The sequence below is a fragment of the Saccostrea cucullata genome, unplaced genomic scaffold, assembly GCF_032062105.1.
Source record: "Saccostrea cucullata isolate Sc308-1 unplaced genomic scaffold, CSIRO_AGI_Scuc_v1 ctg5249, whole genome shotgun sequence".
Classification (NCBI taxonomy): Eukaryota; Metazoa; Mollusca; class Bivalvia; order Ostreida; family Ostreidae; genus Saccostrea; species Saccostrea cuccullata.
Genome location: NW_026931230.1, coordinates 24,167 through 46,053, shown reverse-complemented (window position 1 = coordinate 46,053; position 21,887 = coordinate 24,167). Strand labels below are relative to the sequence as shown.

General features: G+C 33.5%; 1 protein-coding gene and 2 long non-coding RNA genes across 6 annotated transcripts; all 3 read right to left on the bottom strand.

Moving 5' to 3' along the window:
- Positions 1–1,574: 1,574 nt before the first annotated feature.
- On the bottom strand, positions 1,575–7,549 carry LOC134231900 (uncharacterized). Of its 4 annotated transcripts, XR_009984652.1 has the most exons (4): positions 7,178–7,549; positions 6,576–6,631; positions 4,488–4,699; positions 1,575–1,840 (listed from the first exon to the last, which is right to left on the bottom strand). It is a non-coding gene; the product is annotated as an uncharacterized LOC134231900 (long non-coding RNA). The 4 variants fall into 4 exon arrangements; XR_009984653.1 differs by lacking the exons at positions 6,576–6,631; positions 7,178–7,549 and adding an exon at positions 5,739–6,544 and having other exon boundaries at positions 1,577–1,840; XR_009984654.1 differs by lacking the exons at positions 6,576–6,631; positions 7,178–7,549 and adding an exon at positions 5,472–5,728 and having other exon boundaries at positions 1,577–1,840.
- A 2,307-nt stretch (positions 7,550–9,856) lies between these two features.
- Positions 9,857–10,632, bottom strand: LOC134231904 (uncharacterized). The gene is made up of 3 exons (XR_009984655.1): positions 10,551–10,632; positions 10,214–10,287; positions 9,857–10,012 (listed from the first exon to the last, which is right to left on the bottom strand). It is a non-coding gene; the product is annotated as an uncharacterized LOC134231904 (long non-coding RNA).
- Positions 10,633–12,234: 1,602 nt separating this feature from the next.
- LOC134231902 (uncharacterized) lies at positions 12,235–17,696 on the bottom strand. Its single transcript, XM_062713855.1, has 6 exons — positions 17,492–17,696; positions 15,113–15,247; positions 13,825–13,967; positions 13,050–13,166; positions 12,455–12,533; positions 12,235–12,245 (listed from the first exon to the last, which is right to left on the bottom strand). The coding sequence occupies exons 1-6, from the start codon at positions 17,619–17,621 to the stop codon at positions 12,235–12,237; spliced, it is 615 nt and encodes a 204-aa protein (XP_062569839.1). The 5' UTR covers positions 17,622–17,696.
- Between the last annotated feature and the right edge of the window lie 4,191 nt (positions 17,697–21,887).

The following is a 21,887-nucleotide window of genomic DNA, read 5'->3' as shown; positions in this document are numbered from 1 at the left end:
CAAGTCCATATGTTAAGTCGTTTCGGAGGAGTTTCCCGGACAAGCCGACCCTCTGAAAATCAGAAAATCGTCCATATCTCACGACCGGAAGTGAGATAATCAAAAAGGAAAAAAACCTATCAAGATCAGTTGAATATCTTTCAGATCTGAAAGTTTGGTAGAAATCGGACGAGCCATCTCTGAGAAATCGCTTGCACAAAATCGGTTGGAAGAATAATAATAATAATAGGGAAAAAGAAACCGAACGAAAACAAGAAGGTCTTCCGTTGGAGACGGAAGACCTTAATAACTAGAGCAAAGCTCGTTGCAAAGCAACGAGTGGGTCTTCCTTCTTAGCTATAAGCAAATTAAAGGTTTCTTTTTAGATTCTCAACTTTGCTAACGTTCTCTTTTTTGCTTTGTCCCCAAAACCCTTACTTGAATTCCATAAATTAGTGTGAGCATGAGTTCTAATGATACCCTCTCTGACAGCATTCTTGAAAGTGTACACACAACATTTAAACTTCCATTATTTTGAATTTCGATATCGGATATATCATCTTTGTTGCAATCATGTGCTGTAGCGAAATGTGTCATATTACAGAAACATAGGTGTTTTGCTGCATTACCATCTTAAAAATGGCTTTAAAAACGTTTTATATACAATATTTAACTCGAAAAAAAAAATTACACAAATTAAATTAAGTAATCCAAATGTGTTTATAATAATGATTAGCAATCTCCATTGTTTGACAATCAGTAAGTAGATCAATACTTTTACAAGAAACACACAGGATCGTGTTTTGTATGTTTTGGATTTGCAGCTTTCCACTGGCAAGTAGTGGTACCTCAACAGGAGTGTAAAATTCTCTGACAGGTATACTGTAAACAAATAACATAGGGCTGTGTTTTTTTTTTTTTTAGCATCTTTGGCAGAATGCAGCAACTACTAAATCAAGTACAAAGCTAAATGTTTTGTACATGTACATAAACACATAAATAAGAATACTAAGAACTATTCTAAATCAAATCTACTTTAACTTATTCAAAAGTCAATTTCCGCCAAAAGACAATATCCGCCAAATATCGTACACACTAAATATAATGCATTTAAAGTATTAAAAAAAAAAACAAATCTATTTTAAAGTATTGCCTTACATAAGAACCATTTGAATCCCCTATACTGAAGGATGCTCTATGCCAAGTTTGTCTTTAGCTCTAGAAAATGAAATTGTGAAATTCTAGACACTGGTGATAATGCAACAGGCACAGCTTTGCAGATTTAGTGCTTCATTGACTTTGAAATGTGACAGGAATCTGGACATCTCGTCAATCTTGTATTTGAAAACTTCATGTACATGTCCACTGTACGGAATTCCTTGGTATCCTGCACATGGTTATGCCTTAGTTGCATGTGCCAAAATAGCAAATTTCTTACATTATACAGTAAAAATACACATCCATGTATTACAAGATCTTATATTGCTGCTGAGGACAGAAGATCTTTATCTTAATTAACCATTAGAATAAGTAAGTTGAAACTTCGAAATAGAAGACCTTAATAAAGAGGTCAACATGCAAAACAAACAAAATATTATATTTAGAAATAACATTTATTCCAAATCCAATGTAATTACATGTATTTCTGTTACAAAATTTATTTCACTTGAAAAACTGAGAGCAATTGATATGTTCATATTTGTGATATATGATAAACGGTGAATTTAAAAGTTGTCTTCATGAACTAAAACTTGGCTTAACTTCACTATGCTGTTTATTTCTTGTCACATCAAAACAGATGCTCTTTTGGCAAATCATAGTCATGCTTTGTATCAAATTTCCGAATTCAGATGTGTCACACCTATCCAAAAAAAAAAAAATGAAATTTTTTAATTTATAATTCCTTGACTAATAAAATGTCAATTCAAGAGATAATTATAGGCTATCAAATTGAGTTCTAAGATATTGTCACATTTTTTGTGTATAATTTGTATAGCACGAGTTCACACAACACGAAGTCTCCCTAACATGAGTTCACACTACACACTCTTTGCTAACATGAGTTCACACATCATACTGTCAGGTTAGCAAGAGTTTACACAACACAATGATTAGCTAACAAAAGTTCACACAATACACTGTCTCCCTTACACGAGATTACACAACACACAGTCTCACTTACACGAGTTTACACAACAAGCTGTAGAGCTAACACGAATTCACACAACAGGCTGTCTCGCTGACATGAGTTCACACATCACACTGTCAGGCTAACATGATTTCACACAACACACTGTCCAGCTCTCAAAAGTTCACACAACACACTGTCTCGCTTACACGAGTTACACTACACGCAGTCTCACTAACTCGAGGTTACATAACAGGCTGTCTCGCTAACACAAGTTTACACAACAAGCTGTCAAGCTAACCTGAGTTCACACAAAATGCAGTCTCGCTAACACAGTTTCACAAATCACACTGTAATGCTTACACAAGTTTACACAAAACATGCTGTATTGCTAACATGAGTTCGCACAACACACTGTCTTGCTAACATGTGTTCAAACAACACGCTCTTTCCCTAACATGAGTTCACACTTCACACTGTCAGGCTAACATGAGTTCACACAACACACTGTCTTGCTTACAAAAGTTTACACAACATGCAGTTTCGCTAACATGAGTTCACACAACACGCTGTCTCGCTAACATGAGTTCACACAACCTGCATTCTTGCTAACACTAGTTTACAAATCACAATTTCAGGCTGACATGAGTTAACACAAAACACCCTGTCTTGTTAGCACGAGTTTACACAACATGCTGTCAAGCTAACACAAGTTCACACAACACGCTGTCTCGCTGACAAGAGTGTACACAACACGTTGTTAAGCTTACATGAATTCACACAACATGCTGTCTCCCTAACACGAGTTCACACGACGTGCAGTCTCGCTAACACTTATTCAAAAATACCACTGACAGTCGCTAACACGAGTTTACACAAAACATGCTGTCTTGTTAACACAAATTTATACAACACGCTGTCAAGCTAACACTAATTCACACAACATGCTGTCTCGCTAACCTGAGTTTACACAACATGCAGTCTCGCTAACACTAGTTCACAAATCACACTGTCATGCAAACACGTGTTCACACAAAACATGCTGTCTTGCTATCAAGAGTTCACACAACATGCTATTTAGCTAACATGAGTTCACACAACACACAGTCTAGCTAACAAAAAGTTCACACGACACACTGTCTAGCTTACACGAGTTTACACAACATGCAATCTCACCAACATGAGTTAACACAACACACTGTATCGCTAACATGAGTTTACACAACACGCTGTCTCGCTTACACGAATTCACACAACATGATGTCTAGCTAACACAAGTTTACACAACATGCAGTCTCGCTAACCCTAGTTCACAAATCACACTGTCTTGCTAACACGAGTTTACACAACACACATTCTGGCTAACAGGAGTTCACACAACACACTGTCATGCTAACACGAGTTTAAACAAGACACGCTGTCTTGTTAACATGAGTTTACACAACACACAGTCTCGCTAACAGGAATTTACACAACATGCTGTCTCTCTAACACGAGTTCACACAACATGCTGTCTTGCTAACATGAGTTCACACAACATGTAGTCTTGCTAACACTAGTTCACAAATCACACTGTCATGCTAACACGAGTTTACACAAGACACCCTGTCTAGCTAACAGGACTTCACACAACACATTTTCAAGCTAACACCAGTTCACACAACACGCTGTCTCGCTAACACGAATTCACACAACATGCTGTCTCGCTAACACCAGTATACACAACATGCTGTCTCGCTAACACCAGTATACACAACATGCTGTCTCGCTAACACTAGTTCACACAAGACTCCCTATCTTGATAACATGAGTTTACACAACACGCAGTCTCGCTAACAGGACTTTACACAACACGCTGTCTCGCTTACACAGTTAACACAACACCCTGTTTCACTAACACGATATCACACAACATGCTGTCTCACTAACACCAGTTCACACAACATGCAGTCTCGCTTACACTAGTTCACAAATCACACTGTCATGCTAACACGAGTTTACACAAGACACGCTGTCTCGCTAACAGGAGTTCACACAACACTCTGTCATGCTAACATGAATTCAGACAACACATTTTCAAGCTAACACCAGTTCACACAGCACGCTGTCTTGCAAACACGAGTTTACACAACATGAATTCATGTTCACACAAAACACTGTCAGGCTAACACGAGTTCACACAAAAACATTGTCAGCTTATACACTGTTTTACTAACACAAGTTCACACAACACACCGTCACATTGCTAAGTTTAAAGTTAGATTTGAATTTGAAAACATTTACCATTATATGGTAACATCTCTATATTAGTTAAAAATTCTCGAATAAGATCTAACACAACATACAATCAATCAAGTAGCATTAAGCCGCTGATCCTTACATGGCAGGTTCAAATCCCACTCCTGGATGTGGAGACAGCTCAAACAGGTTCTTCAGATCTGATGAGACTGTATAAATTGAGGTTTCGTTTCACAGTTGGCACAAAAAAATCCCTCACATCTCAAAAACCATAAGTGCTGAGTACATGTCACTGCTGTGTACATTTGCAGGCCTCTGCCAGCAAGTGATCATAGTGATGGCATCATAACATGACTGAAAAATATTTAAAAGGACAATAAACAAACAAATAAACCAATACTGCAGTCTTACCAAGGATATGGCCCTTCATGTAAGTGTCAAGAATTAAACAAAGTTAGAGCTAGGCTAAGTGACATCTCCATGAGTCATAAATTCTAGAATGGGATGTAAACATGGTAAATAACATACTTTATAATTAAATTATAATCAATAAGTTTATTTCATAGTGACTTCATATTAATAATTTAGAATTAAGAAATAGTCAATAACAAACACACAGTGTGAAACCTTGTCTGCATGTTTTACAGCACGACTCACAAAATTTACACAGCTATTATAATGTAGTGCTCACGCACTACGTGACATCATATCATAAATAATTTAGGTATTTTCCAACTTTTCCAAGTGTGATGATCCATAGAGCAGGAATGATTTTTAAGGGTTCTGCAAACCACAAGACATGGCCACTTAAATATTATAATTTTATCTGTCAGATGGGTAAATATTAGGGCTGGGTATTGAAAGAAATTTTTCGATACGATACAAATTGCAATACAGTGGTGCGATATGCAATACATATTGCCGATACAGACAAATGAGAATTTATTATTATTTGCAATTTTTTTTAAGAGGTGATAGTGTTTTTTGATTAAAGCATAAATTTACAATAATAAAACATTTTAAATCCTTGTTTTTTTATTCTCTTTCAGTTTGAATGGACAAGTGTATGAAAGATTAATGTTATTTGCTCATATTTTTCTTCAGAAAAATCAAGTCATTGATCCACCTAGGTTTCAGACAAGCCCTTGTGCATGTAAATACAGTGGCACTGGTGCTAAATACCCGACGTTCTGAAGCCACAGACGACATCACACATTGACCTGTTTGACTTTGTTGATACTTCACTTGACGTCATATTCGTGGAAGTAATGGCAGATAGAATATTTCACCAAAGTTAAAATAAACTACGACTTCAAAATTCTGATTGAGATCTTATAATCGCAATATCGGTTTACATTCCATGACTTTTTTTTCGACGCGCCATCTTACCTACCGGAATTGCTTCCAAGTTTCACAGTAGCAAACAGGTCAATGTTGCGATGCCGTCTGAGATGGGTAATAATATATAGGCTCGTTGTTCCGCCAGAACTTGCGACCTCTTGTTGACAAATATAATTACATTTTGCCTTTTTGCTGCTGACTTTTACGTAGCGACCCTACACTTTTGACATGTTTACATGCGTTTAACCGATTTTAGATAAGTCGTTCGTAATGTTATTCACTTTCACGTTTTTCTTTCTCTTAATTAAACGTTGAAATAATCGAGCAATACACAAGCATCTCTGTATCGGTTATCGTATTGCTAAAAAATATTGATATATACTGATTACCGATATATTGATCCAGCCCTAGTAAATATATATTCAATATATAGCTTTTGTAGTGTCTATTCCAATCGCATTATATGAAATATGTCTTGTATTTAAGGTATGTTTTCAAGTTTCGTGTGAATTATTGGTGTGAGAATCACACAGAATTGCATGTAGGCATATTTTTCATGAAGTGCGGTTTTCACAAATCAATTTCACAGTTGGCTTTGTAGACAAACACGGCAAATGTAAATATATCCTGTTGATGTCAATTGTTGCGATGTAAACAAAACTTCCCACTGACTGAATATGAATGACGTCACAATAGAGTGGTGTGCATATTCAAGATTAAGACATTTTTGTGATCAAGCAGCCATGGGTAGGAAAGAGCTTTATTTAGACTCCGGACCATGGTTTGAGACGATGCCAGATCCCCTCCCCAAAACAATTTAAGTAACAATATGACAGTCAGACACTAACCGCAAGGAATACCAGGTTCACTATTTTAAGAAAATACAAACCCTATTTTATCCTTTTCACCGCTGCTAAAACTGCATCTTGCTTTTCACAACTTGATCTAAATGAAGTAGGTATCTAACTCATTTTTAATTCGAAATTAGATGTAATTTTAAGATTATTCAAAAGCTTTATAAGGTTTATAAGGTACTTGCATACTGGAGGTCCAAATGCTCATATCCCTTCATTGTTCAACCAATTTAAAATTTTTATATTTGCTATTTTGAATTAGAAATCATTATTTTTCTGAAGTATATAAATTTTTGGAAGCCTCCTTTATTTAAAAAAAATTATTTGGTAAAGATTTTCCACCAAATATTTCTGCTATATTTTCTTAAACTTGGTAAGACAAAGAGGGAAAACCACTGAGTCGACCTCCAATATGGCGGCCAACGGGAGGTCTTTCTTCAGGCCTATCGAAAACTATCTATTGCAGTAAAGATTTGATAAAAATGGGTTTAATCAATTTATTAAAAAATAAATCAATTTATTAATGTAAACATAATTAATGACCTTGTACATGTTGTAACTTGTAGGCTTTTATGAAAATATCAATTCCTGTATATTTAACATGTGTAAATTTATGTTGATATGGAAAAAAGCTTACCTTCTTTCAAAATGCCTGTGTTTTATATCGTTTATACTCCACAGCAAAGCCGAAGACACAAATACAACTGTTAACTGCGTTCTTACCAAGTTACTCCATAAATGATAAACGAAAGATGCAAAGGCGCCGTCAGAATTTCCTCGCGATCGGCACACAAAATCTTCGGACAGTTTAAACATTGGAATTAATACATCCATAAACGAATGCTCCATATGTAAGTAATCAGAGAGTTTATCTGCACACTATTCTAGCCGTGGATTGAATAAAGCGTGTATACAAACGCAATCAATGTTAAAATAAAGATTACATTCTATGTTTCACGTTTGTGCCATGCTGGTTCTTTTTCCCACAGTCCGACTCGATGGGGCACACTAAAAACGGGATATACTAAAGATCTGATATTTACCTGACGTTCTAATTTTTAATTAAATGGTAATATTGAGTAATGAGTATTTTAAATTACTTATGTACTAAATTATAACTTTGATGCATTATGCTATACAAAATTTCAATTGTTTGGAATATTTACAGACAATTTAGAATCAGGCCAAATCAGTTTTTAGTACATCGCGTCTTTAGTGCCATCCTATATCAATGCCGCGCGTTGTTTACAAACAAGAGACCCCGAAAAAAATCCTCTAAACTAATTATTGTACGTTGTGTACATCACAACATTTTAAAAATTTTTGAATAAAAAGAAAACAGAGAAACATCGAATCAAAACTATATTTTTCAGATGCATCAATTAAAACTGTGCACATGCAGTAAAGGCTTGGCTGGCTATAGTAGACAACTTGTTCCTGAAAGGTTTCTCACATACATGTACTTGTTTTATATAAAAAAACAATTAAATATAGCTGGTAGTTTATTTCTTTTTATATCAAATGACAAGATTTTAGAAGTTCAAAATTATTTCAGTCAAACTTTTTCATAATATACCAATATTTTTAGCTATCAGAAAAAAGCGTGTATGATCTATTAACCCCTAATTATAGGGGCCAGCCCCTTTTCGTTAATCAAATATGAAAGCTCTCGTAATTACCCACAACTTTTGTTCTATATTTCTTACCAAATTATTCACGGTTTAAAAGTTATTACACAAAAAGTAGCAAAAATTCAAAGAAAAAAAATTACTAAACTTTGCCGTTTTATAGCTTCCAAACTTTAAGAAATCAGCTATATAATTTTATCGTTGTGCACATCTACAATGTATTGGCTACAAGTTCTCCAACTTTCGTGTAAATATCTTATGTCGTTTTTGAGATTTTTAGTGGAAACGAGACATCAAAAATTTTCAATTAAAGGGCAATAACTCACAAATAAAGGCATGCATCAAAAAACTGAAAACAGGTTTAAATAGGTTTTACTACAAGCTATCTATCCTGAAAGTTTCATAACGATCCGTCCAAAGGTCTTTGAGAAATCGCCGGTCAAAAATCGAGCGGGAAAAAAAAAAAGAATAATAAGAAACAATAGAATAACAGTAGGGTCTTCCGAAGGAAGCGGAAGACCCTAATAATAATAATAATAAGAAACAGAGTAAAAACAATATGTTCCCCAACTTCGTTTGGGGAACATAATAACATAAGTAGGGGTGCTTGTAATGATCGTGAAATAACGGAAAAATCCGTCGTAATTTCAGTGCATAAATAATGGACTGACAATTTGAATGAATTTCAAAATATTCAATCATCATAGTATTTTCTTTCTATAGAATCAATCACAAATCATAAATTTTATTTCTTTAATAAATTATTAATGTTTTTGTAAGCAATGGTATGTCCATGCGGCGCAACCTCGAAAACGACGTTTTTTCGACCTAAGTGTAACTTAAAAAAAACTAGTGTGATATGAACATTTGACGTTAAAAAAATCCGTTTTTTTCAGGTATGTATTGGGACACTATTGTTCCATAAAATCTTTAATTGTTACCTCATTCTTGAAGTTCTATAAAATTTTATCGTAAATTTTACATGGAGTAGCCACCCAGCTAACACAAAAACATTTTTAAAATGTTTTTAAAACATTTTCAAAATGTTGCGAAAACATTTTTTAAAATGTTTTAATCACGTGATTTTGTATGGTTTTTTAAACGTTTTTAAAACATTTTAGTGAAATATTTCAGCAAAATGTTGTCAGAACATTTTCTTAAAATGTTGCAAAAACATTTTCAATAATGTTTTAATCACGTGAATTTGTATGGTTTTTTAAACGTTTTTAAAACATTTTAGTGAAACATTTCAGCAAATGTTTCTGGAACATTTTCTTAAAATGTTACGAAAACATTTTTGAACAATGTTGTAATCATGTGATTTTGTATGGTTTTTTAAATGTTTTTAAAACATTTTACAAAATATTTCAACAAATGTTATCATAACATTGTTATAAAATGTAACAAAAACATTTTCAAAAAATTTTTTTTTCACGTTTAATTTGTTTGGTTTTTAAACCGTTTTCAAAACATTCACGTCGAGGTTACAAAAGTATTTTTACTGAAATTTTACTTTTCTCATTAAATAATGATATACTAATATTTTAAAAGAAATAAACACAAATTATATTTAATTTTTGAACCTTTAATACAAACCCATATTCAATTTGTTAATCACATTTAAATTCCATTCTTATTACAAGTTTTAATTTATTTTCTTTTAAGTCACTGGGTTTTTGAAAACGGCGTCTAATCCATTCACTGAATTTTAAAAGAACAGAATCACAGAAATCCTATGTTCACAGTATAGGTCGAACAGAGCGGCGGATCTATAAGACTTAGTTAGAATCACATACACTGAAAAGGTTGATAAGGAATCCGCCCCTCGGAAAGAATAGCACAACCTGTAAAGATAAGGAAAATTGTGTTTGTATCAGCGTTCTACATCTAATGTATCTTAAGATGATCAATGAAAATATACAAAATATATATATATATATTTTAAATAATTATATCAAATTAAAGTTCTTTCCTCATTTGCATTGAAAAAAGCAGAAAAATAGTTACTATGACAATATTATTGAAGAGTAATAGTATTTACGTACACCATTGCCTTCACCAAAGGCGGGTCTTTTGAATGTGGGAATTTGAAAATACGGATGATGCAATCAACACCATGCTGTAAAGAAATTTCATTTTTAAATCAACATATTGTTTGATGATTTTAAAACATTTCACAAAGACAACGAATACTTGAATCAAGGATATAATTCTGTTGACTTAAGAATGGAATATTCAGATCAAAAACATGTGTATAACCTTAACGCTTTGTTATTTCTTAATGGTACATACATTTGTACAAAGTTATTGATCATGCACTGGTAGTATAAAAGTCATTTTTAAATGATCTTTTAAAGTCTATGATAAAGGAATAATGCTTACCATTCAAAGTTAATAAATCCCGAGGTTATTATTGTGGTTTTATGGTGCAAAGTCTTCTCATTCAAATCGGCACGGAGTAAGCGTGCACATCTTGTTTACCAGAATTCAAAATTTGGCCTAGATAAGCTGCAAACCACTATACTCTGTAACACGCTGCCCAGCAGGAAAATTGCATAATAGGTTATCATGACACTGAAACTGACCAGTGTGCCAATCCTTATCTAATGCCTCGGAGTAAAATCCTGGGAGTGGATCACAGATTTGATGAAGAACATTTAAAAAAAAAAACCTTAAGAGTTTTATCAAATGCTTATGATTTTTTACATTTATTTATATTTTAAATTTTGTGTTTGCCTATCCTTTCATTTATTGATTTTTTTGATTTGATTTAATTTAAGGACTTTATATATGTCTGTTTAATCAATAAGCCAAAACTAAAAATCATTAGAAAATATCAGAAAAAATCTTTGAATTAAAAATTTACTACAATTCCTCATTTCAACGCCATTCTTTCTATATATTTTTTTTCTTCATAAACTAAATTTTAGGAACATCGCAATCATACATTATTTGAATGTTTGAGAACATTTTGAAAATAACATTAAAAAATGTTGAAGCAATGAAAAATAAAGTCTTTAAAAAAGGAAAACACATAAAATTGAATGTTCTAAAGTTATTCTCACAACATACTCTTAAAGTTAATAAATGAATTAAATTGTGCCGCAATTACAAAAATGTTTCAGAAACATTTTGAAAATGTTTCCAAAAAATGTTACAAAAACTATAATTAAAATGTTTCGATTGAAAGAGAAAATAATTATTTTAGTTAATGTTTTAAATAAACATTTTCACTGCCTAGGCCGAAAAATATCCGGAATTTAATGTTTATAATTAACAGCGATATTAAGAATGTTTTAAAAATGTTTTTAAAATGTTCCTTACAATTTTTACAGAAACGTATAGGCAATGTTTCCGTTTTACAGAAAAAGAATGTTTCATTTAATGTTTTAAGAACGTTTTTAAAACGTTTTATAAGATCTTTAATATTTGGAAGCTATACATACCCTTAGAATAAGTTTAAGAAAAATTTTTCCTTAAATGGATTGAGAATGTTTCAAAAACATTTTGACAACGTTCCTTCCAAATGTTTCAGAAACGTATTCATGCAATGTTTCAGATTTATGGAAAAGGAATGTTTCATTTCATGTTTTTAGAACGTTTTTAAAACGTAATATAAAAATCTTTGATATTTGAAAGCTAAACATACCTTTTGAAACATTTTTAAAACGTTTCAAAAATATTTTAGAAAAATGTTCCAAAAGGATTTAATCATAAGCTTCTTGAAAACATTTTAAAAATGTTTTTAAAATGTTATAAAGAGAAGAGGAAATGTTATAAAAATGTTTTTAAAATGTTTAGTCTGAAATGTTTCGAAAAAACCTTTTTACAACACCAATAAAATGTTTTGAAAATGTTTTGTGCTACCTGGGTGCAAACACATATTGCCTTGAAAATGACGTCAAAAGGGGCTGGGGTTTTCTTTTCCAACATTCTTTGAAATTCTGCCCCTGGAAAAACTGGTATACACCTAGGAAATGTTTAAACTGGCTGCGGAGAAATAATATGCACCCAGATTACTTGCTTTTTAACGCCAAAATTGATTAGAGAGAAAAGGAATGCACAGTTAATGTCGATCTGTAGTCAATGTTTGAAAAATCAATCACATCAACATTTTCCGAATTATATCAGTACTAATTAAATAGCCGCAGTCCATGAACTTTTTGATAACCCCTCGATATATGATAAGTTGTTAAGACTGTTATTTTAATGGACATATGAGTAAATTCAAGAAAAATTCGAATTCTTCGAATCAATATACATTGTATTAAGTAACATGTATTTACCGTCTGTATTACAGCGGGTGTTGAAGATCATGATGTCGTCGATATATACATAAGTTCGAATGTTGTTCTCCAAAATAATCTAGAAATCAAATAATTGACCTAAAAAGATTGCTTTTCAAGGATGATGCCTTGTGAATCGACAGTCATGTAGGTAAGGAAATGCATTTTTCTTCCGTCAACATCAGGTAAGCTTCTGTCAGTATAAAACCCTTACTATCTTTGGGAAAGAGGTGTAAAGTTATAAATAGTATATGTATATGGAACTTGTAAATATGAACACCACTAAAAGATACGTTTAATGTGATAATACTCCTGCTTTTGAAAAAAAAGTTATAAAAGAGTGATGAAAAAATTAAGGTTAATCCAATTAAAACAAATGTACGTTACACCACATTTAATTCACAATCTTTCAAGAGCTTTTATAATCAATTTTTCGCTCAAATATAAAAGACCATTTGCTGAGGAACATCATAGTCTCGTGCATACATACATGTACATTTTAAGATTCATTTATAAATATTTATTGAAAATAAGCAATATAAAAATAATTCGAAAATTGCATTCGCAGAATCTTGTTTATCTTTTATCGAAGTACCTTAAAGGGGTGTTGTATATATTCTTGATCTGGACTAGCTTCTGCCAAGATCCACATTTTTGCAGGAAGATTCGAGGCCGGTATGCTGTGAAAAGGATAGCCCGGATGTTCCCCAACCTTTTGAATGAATGTAATGCAACATTTATACCCTGTTTCAATTTATTTGCGTATATTTTTTTTTTTATTTTGTGCCATTTGTATTTTTGACATACAATGTCTTTCGCCATATAAATCCTTATAAATGTAGACTACATTTATCAGTCATAGGGTCCGGTTTGATCTTTTTTGTCCATCAGATAAAATGTAATGTTATTAATCTGAAAACAGTAAATCTTTTTGAAATATTGCTACTGTTATATTACCAGGCATTTATGCAAAATGTTGGGGTAAAGCATTTCTTACAATATATTTCCAGGCATTTATGCAAGAATTTGGGGTATATTATTTCCTTTATAGCCCTTAAAATACCCCTGGCTTGTACTGCTGATACCCCAATTATTTTGTTTACGAAGTTCTTAGAATCTTAAAATACTTGAAAAGTCAAATGCTAGGAACAATTATGAAGTTTTTTTTAATATTTTTTTTTTTTAAAAAGGGATAGAAAGACTTATGTTCGGGCAACGTATTGACAGACTTTAACATTTGAATTATATTCAAGCTCACTCCTGGGAGCAAAATTTCAACAAATTAAAACTTAAGACTTTTTCTTTAGCTGATAACAGAATTATGGAATTAATTAAAAGAAGGGACATGATTGATTTCATTATTGAATTACCTGTAAGGACAACTTGATAGCACCAGTAGTTGTTACTGCATAAAGTCTAAAATAAAACCTTATGCAATACGCATCTGCTGGTTGAAACACCTTTGACGTCAACTTAGAAACATAGGTAGTCGCAGAATCATAGAATACGTGCCCTGGTGGATGAAGAAAAAATATTTTTCTTTACAAAGTTCTTACATTTGTCTCACACTTATGCTACATATTCAACTATACTGAAGAATTAAATAATGATCCAGTTCAATGCCAATTTAAGAATAACTATATCTTTTTTAAATTATACTTTACAGTATAGCTAATAGCTGGTAGAGCTACTGAAAAGATATGATGACACATGAGTAGTATAAATTTCCTTTCAGAAGTGAAATTTCAAAGAAATTACCCATGCATGGAAATATTATCTAAGGGTTGTTTTTATGTTAGTTTTTATAATTGCAAAATTAACTCGCTTTAAAGAAGGTATGATTTTAGCTTTATCGTGCCAAATTCAATGTTTTCAAGAAGTTTTGAAATTGGCTAAAATATTAGTCGAGTTTATGACTGTGTTAGATAAGAAAAGAATATGGCATAAAGGAGTACCATTCTGGAAATATGACGTCATTAAATTGATGCATTCTCTACTTTAAAAAGAAAAAGCCTGAAAACGACTCAATTCAAGGGTAATTTTCCTTCAGAAAATAGTGTCCACAGCCGTCGCCCACTTTGTTTTTGGATATTTGTGCAAAATTCAATGAAAATTCACATATCTGAAAATCTTTGTGGGCGATGCCTGTGGACAATATTATCTGAAAGAAAATTGGTGTCTTCTGCAACTTTTTAAAGAAAACACGGGAAAATGCACATGTTATGACGTTACAATTAGCATTTATAAATGCATATGGGAAAAATAATTTGTATGGCTTTTCAGCATGGAATTCCAATGATTCAGAAAGCACGACTTTTCATCTTTTACTTAAGTTTCATTTTTAACAAAAATCACAGGGCAAGATTTGTATTGAAACCATTATTTGTTCTTTAAACCACCACCAATAGTTGAAATATATCAATCAAACAATCCAAACCAATCGAAACGCCTAAGTGTACCTTTTTTTAGAAATCCAGAAATCCACAACAACATCCTATGTATTTCTCGATTTCAGAGTACTACTGAGTAAAAGAATTTTGATGGCATGCTTATTTAATGGTGCGTTAATTTATCACGTTAATCGATAGCGATTGAAAAAAATAGGTACAACTATTTTTTTTTTAATTTACGTAAAGCAATTTAGCAATATATTCTTACCTATTTTGGAACCAAATGTATGATCAGGAATAACCTGACTGATGACAAAACGTAGCGGAACAAACGTGCATTCATCATCTTCGTTGTCCTCGAAATTACAATACGTCAGATGATACAAATGCGTGTTTCCAATTCCTTAAAACAAAAATAAATTCAACAATACTTTAATTGTACAATTCGAGATCATTTTAGAGTTAATTAGATACTTTACTATGAAATTAGCCAAAAGTATGTGTGCTTTGATTTTTTATTAAAGTTTTATCTTATCTAGATGAAGGCCTTTAACGTTCTACAAAAACAAGAAAAAGTTCCAAAAACGTATTGTGGAGGAAGCGTTCCTTACCAAGCAGTGATTGTGTATCACTATGCAAAAAAAAAAAACAGGAATAAGAACCGTTCTGAACCATACAGTGATAGTGCTTTACAAATACATTTTGAGTGCTTTATAAATCAGGTATTCTATGAAGTTTTCAACAGTGTAAGGTATAAAGAACAATTAATGTCAAGCGAAGTGCTAGGAGGGATAGACGAATGTATGTTGACAGTCTGGCACAAGAAGCTGAACGAGCTGTTCACATGGAGAAATGAGCACTGTTTATAAAATAACAAAAAAGCTATGTGGTCGCACTACAACTCAACCTGCTCTTGTGAAAGATAAAGATGGTCACCCACTGACAACAGAACATGAACAAGCCAACCGTTGGGTACAATATTTCCAGGAAGTACTAAATTGCCCAGAACCCAATGAACCAGCGAGTCCAGACCCTGCAGTTGAAGACTTAGAAATAAACTTAGAACCACCAACCCTCGAAGAAGTCCAAAACTGTATTAAAGCATTAAAGAATGGTAAATCCCCAGGCAATGACTGCATACATGCTGAAATGCTGAAATCAGATATTGCAACATCATCTAAAACGCTATTAGATTTATTCGTACATATCTGGGAAAATGAAACAATACTACATGACTGGAGTAAAGGACTCATTGTAAAGCTGCCAAAAAAGGAGATCTCCAAATTTGTGACAACTGGAGAGGCATAACACTGCTCTCAGTCCCCAGCAAGGTGTTCCGTAAAATACTGCTATACAGAATAGACAAAGTGATTGAAAAGAAACTGAGAGAGGAACGAGCTGGATTTAGAAGAGGAAGAGGGTGCATAGACCAAATTTTTGCCATTCGTAACATTATAGAACAGTGTATTGAATGGCAAACGCCACTGTGTATCAATTTCATTGATTTTAAAAAAAAGCTTTTGAAAGTGTTCACAGGGAAACACTTTGGAAAATAGTAAGATCATATGGAATACCAGCAAAGATCTGCAACATCAAGAAAACATTTTATTCAAACTTCGAGTGTAGTGTCATCCTGGAAAACGGAATATCGGACTCCTTCAGTGTAAAATCTGGAGTACGGCAAGGATGCATACTATTACCAATTCTCTTCCTTATGGTCATTGATTGGATCCAAAGAAACACCACACGTGACAAAAAGAGGGGTATTCAATGGACAATGTTCAGTCACCTAGAAGACCTGGATTTTGCAGACGATCTGGCAGACGTATCAGGAAACATCATCCATCTACAAGAAAAGACTGAAAAATTAAACTCCTTTGCCAAACAAACTGGGCTTAACATCAATTCCAAGAAAACCAAGGTAATGACAATCAATGCACCAGTAGAACCAGTCACATTAAATGGAGAGCCACTAGAGGAAGTTGAGGACTTTACTTACCTTGGCAGTATCCTAAGTAAGGACAACGGCACTGGTAAAGACATAAAATCACGTCTCAGTAAAGCACGGACAGCATTTGCCCAACTTCAGCCCATCTGGAAGTCAAATAAATACAGTCTGAGAACCAAACTCCAGTTTTATAACAGCAATGTCAAATCAGTTCTCCTGTATGGGTCTGAATGCCGATGCGTTGTCGACAGTGACATGAAAAAAGTAGAGGCATTCCACAACAACTGTCTCCGAAAAATCAATCGTATATTCTGGCCAAACAAAATCCCAAACATAAACCTGCACAAGAAAAGCAAAAGCAGAAGTATAACAACAGAAATCAAGAAGATTGAGATGGCTAGGACACGTAACGAGAATGCCCCAGAGCAGGATACCCAAAACAGCCCTACACTGGACACCATCTGGATCGAAAGAGGAAGCGATCGAGGTAGACCAAGAACAACATGGAGAAGAACCGTAACATTAGAGTTAGAGGAAATGGGCTACTCCTGGGGGCAGGCACAGTATGTGGGAAAGGATAGAGGAAGATGGAGACAGCTTGTTGAAGCCTTATGTCCCATCGGGGACAAAGAGGATAAGTAAGTAAGTAAAAGCATTCTTTCTAGTATAAGTTCTCTGAATATGTCAGAAGATTCTTACCTAGATTTCCTAACGGTCCACAAGTTTGTTCTATAGCTCTATCCACGTCATCTTTCAGAAGGTTCACCTCCGTGTTTATATCCAGTAGTTTTGCTTTTAGTGTTTCATAAGTTTTTTGAAACGTATGCATCGCGATGCAACTTTTTTCAATGCTTGCGTCAACAGCTCCTTCAACGTTGCCAGGAAAGAAAAGAAGAAACGACACACAAATAAGGAGATACATTGTTGGATAATTAGTTCCTGATATGATGTACCCGTTAGTTATTTTTCTCTTATAAAAGAATAACGTCAAACCACGTGTTGGTTTAACGGCACCGTATTGGTCAATTTTAGGGCTGTTCCATATTTTCTATGCCAATTTCGTCAAGAGTTTTCTTTGTTTATCTTTTTAAGACTTCAAAATTTGTAAAATATTTAGACTTTATTACAACTTTTTTTTATCTGTGTAAGAATTTAATATTTTTGTAAATATTTTTGAAAACTTCTTATCTTAATGCACATTGGATTTTGCTTTCAATCTTTTCAAGTTTTTAAGAATATAAATTGTTCGTTCTATGGGTGAATTTTAAAAGAAATTCTTAATTCATCAATATAATGCTTTTATCTATCGAACAAACATTTACTTTTAATTTCGTAACAGACACCCAACATGTTTAAAAAATCTTTTCTCTTACGAATGTTAAGATTCCTGCATTTACCCACAGAATTTGGCTGTCTTTTTTAATAAACATGAACATTTTTCCAAAGATTAAATATAGATTATTTCATGTTTGACAAGCATGCTCTAACTAGGTCTTAATGACAATTTAATTCCTTTTCACAGTAAAAATGCCAATTCTGTTTGAAAAAGGTTATATAATAACGTCAGGCTAAACCAAAAATGTCGGCGCACTGGGTGTTGATTATCACAGTCATCATTCCACTTTTTGTCACATACAAATATCGAAGACGTATTGTCAATTGTCAATGTTTATTTCAATTCTTATGTCGATACGAAATATCCCGATGAGCTTGAAATAAAAGGTATTAAAGAGTCAGTCTGACACATCCGTATCATATGTGGATATTTTACTTGAAAAGACATAAATGGCAATCTAACAAACAAGCTTTATGATAATCGTGACCAATTTAATTTTTCAATTGTAAATCAACTTTTTTTATGCAGCAATATACCCTCATCACCTGCACACGGGGTTTATATCTCCCAGTTGATTCGTTACACAAGAGCATGTTCTATGTATGAAGGATTTCTCAAAAGACTTTATTTATTGTCAAACAAGTATATGAAACAAGAATATCAGCAGTCTCATTTAAATTCATAATGTTGTACCTTCATGGTCATTACAATAACCCTAGATGACAGCAAATACAATTTGTTATTAAGTCAGATGCTGACTGACGTTTTCATACTAATTGTTTGTCCATTATTTACACACTAAGTTGTCGACATTTATTCGTTATTTCCTGATCATGACAAGGAGCACACGGCGGGTGTGACCGGTCGGCAAGGAATGCTCACTTCCCAATGACACTTGGTCCACTCTCTGATATTTAGTTGGTCCGTGGTTGATCTGCTCCAGCTTTGTACTATTCAAGGACCTCTGAAATATAAGTACCTCTGAACTTATATTTCATTTACCCATATTGTATCATTCACTAACGGCCAAAATGTATATCCTTTTATACTCTAGATATGATAAAATATATAAAAATATTGGAGATGAATTTCATTTTTTATTTATTTGTCCAGTTTTTCACGATTTAAGAAACAAGTTGATCAAACATTACTACTCCCGAAGACCAAGTGTCTTCAAGTTAATACAATTATTCTGTAGTACAAATACCAAAGATGTAAATCAGTTAGGGAAATATATATATCATGCTAATAAATTACGAATGGAATGTTTAAATTAATTAGCTAAATAATAAAAAGTATGTATCACTAGTCGGTAAGTGTATAACATGTTATTATACTATATGTATGTAATTGATAAATACAATGTTGTACTTATGATGCTTATGGGATGTACGTCCCACGGAATAACAAGAGGCCCATGGGCCACATCGCTCACCTGAGCACTGTGGCTAGGAAAAAGTAGAAATTGGTTTCTTATTGAAAAGTTTAAATCAAAAAGTAGTCCCATGACCAATCATGGCTTTGCTATTCTTGAGAAGAATTTTTTAAAAATGTTCCTATGTATTTCTATGCAAAAATTGTGTTGGCCATTTTGGCCCCGCCCTACCCCTGGGAGGCCATGATTCGAACAAACATGAATCTACACTACCTGAGGATGCCTCCATATTAATATGATCAATTTAAAGCTTTGCTTTTCTAGAGAAGAAGATTTTTAAAGAATTTTCCTATATGTTTCTATATAAAACTTTGATCGGCCATTTTGGCCCCGCCCTACTTCTAGGGGTCATGATTTGAACAAACTTGAATCTACACTACCCGAGGATTCTTCCGTATAAATATGATCAATTATGACTTTACTATTCTTGAGAAGAAGATTTTTAAAGAATTGACCTATATATTTCTATTTAAAACTTTAGTCGGCCATTGTGGCCCCGCCCTACCCCCGGGGGTCATGATTTGAACAAACTTGAATTTACACTACCTGAGGATGCGTCCATATAAGTTTTATCTTTCCTGGCACAGTGGTTCTGGAGAAGATTTTTAAAGAATTGTCCTATATATTTCTATGTAAATCTTTGGTCGGCCATTTTGGCCCCGCCCTATCCCCCGGGGGTCATGATTTGAACAAACTTGAATTTACACTACCTGAGGATACTTCCATATAAGTTTCAGCTTTCCTGGCACAGTGGTTCTGGAGAAGATTTTTAAAGAATTGTCCTATATATTCCTATGTAAAACTTTAGTCGGCCATTGTGGCCCCGCCCTACCCCCGGGGGTCATGATTTGAACAAACTTGAATCTACACTACCTGAGGATGCTTCCATATAAGTTTCAGCTTTCCTGGCACAGTGGTTCTGGAGAAGAAGATTTTTAAAGAATTGTCCTATATATTTCTATGTAAAAATTTGGTCGGCCATTGTGGCCCCGCCCTACCCCCGGGGGTCATGATTTGAACAAACTTGAATCTACACTACCTGAGGATGCTTCCATATAAGTTTCAGCTTTCCTGGCACAGTGGTTCTTGAGAAGAAGATTTTTAAAGAATTTTCCTATATATTTCTATGTTAAACTTTGGTCGGCCATTGTGGCCACGCCCTACCCCCGGGGGTCATGATTTGAACAAACTTGAATCTACATTACCTGAGGATGCTTCCATATAAGTTTCAGCTTTCCTGGCACAGTGGTTCTTGAGAAGAAGATTTTTAAAACATTCCAACAAATTTTTATTAATTCCCAATTATCTCCCCTTGAATGAGGGCGTGGCCCTTCATTTGAACAAACTTAAATCCCCTTTACCCAAGGATGCTTTATGGTAAGTTTGGTTGAAATTGGCCCAGCAGTTCTTGAGAAGTCAAAAATGTGAAAAGTTTACAGACAGACAGACAGACAGACGGACTACAGACAAAATGTGATCAGAAAAGCTCACTTGAGCCTTCGGCTCAGGTGAGCTAAAAAACAGAACAGAACAGAAAATATTTCGTTGGAAGGGAAAATGATGTCGCGAACGGAATTCATACTAAGCCATCCCTTTTCAAACAATAACTAATTACATGTAGTTAATTGATACGCAGTATATATATATATTGTTTTTCTCACACTTGAAACTCGTTGACATATTCTTCTTCTAGTAAAAATTTATCCCAAAGTTTTCGTCTTCAAGACCTTTCAAGTCTTGGCAGGAATAAGAATCCAAATTCCTGACATATCGTGTCAGAGCTGCCAAATCAATGAACTAAGTGAGACGCATGATTTTGAATGAAATTAATTCAGAGCATTTAATATATAATAGTTATATTATTATATTATATGCGGCCCATTGGATGTGATGATCAGAATCTTAAATCTACACTTTCCTGGGAAGCCCCTTCATAAATATGATTGAGCATCACAGGTTTTTCTGTTCCTGAGGGGAAATTTTTTTTTTCTATGTATTCGTGAGAAATAATTTGATCTGTTCTAAAATTACCCTGCCTTTGAGATATTGATTTGAACAGTCTTGAATATGCACTACTTATAAAAATAGAGTGAATCTAATGCGGTCATTTGTTACATCAAATTCAAAATAACTTTTTGATAGGTTTTTAATTTTCCATATCTATCTGATTTTATTATTTAGCTTTTCGATATACTGACTAAATATAACTGATCATAGCAAAGCTGTTCTTAAAAGATTAAGAATTAAGCATTCAAAAAACTAAATACAATGAATATAATGCGGCCATTTGTTAAATCAAATTCAAAATTACTTTTTGAGAGGTT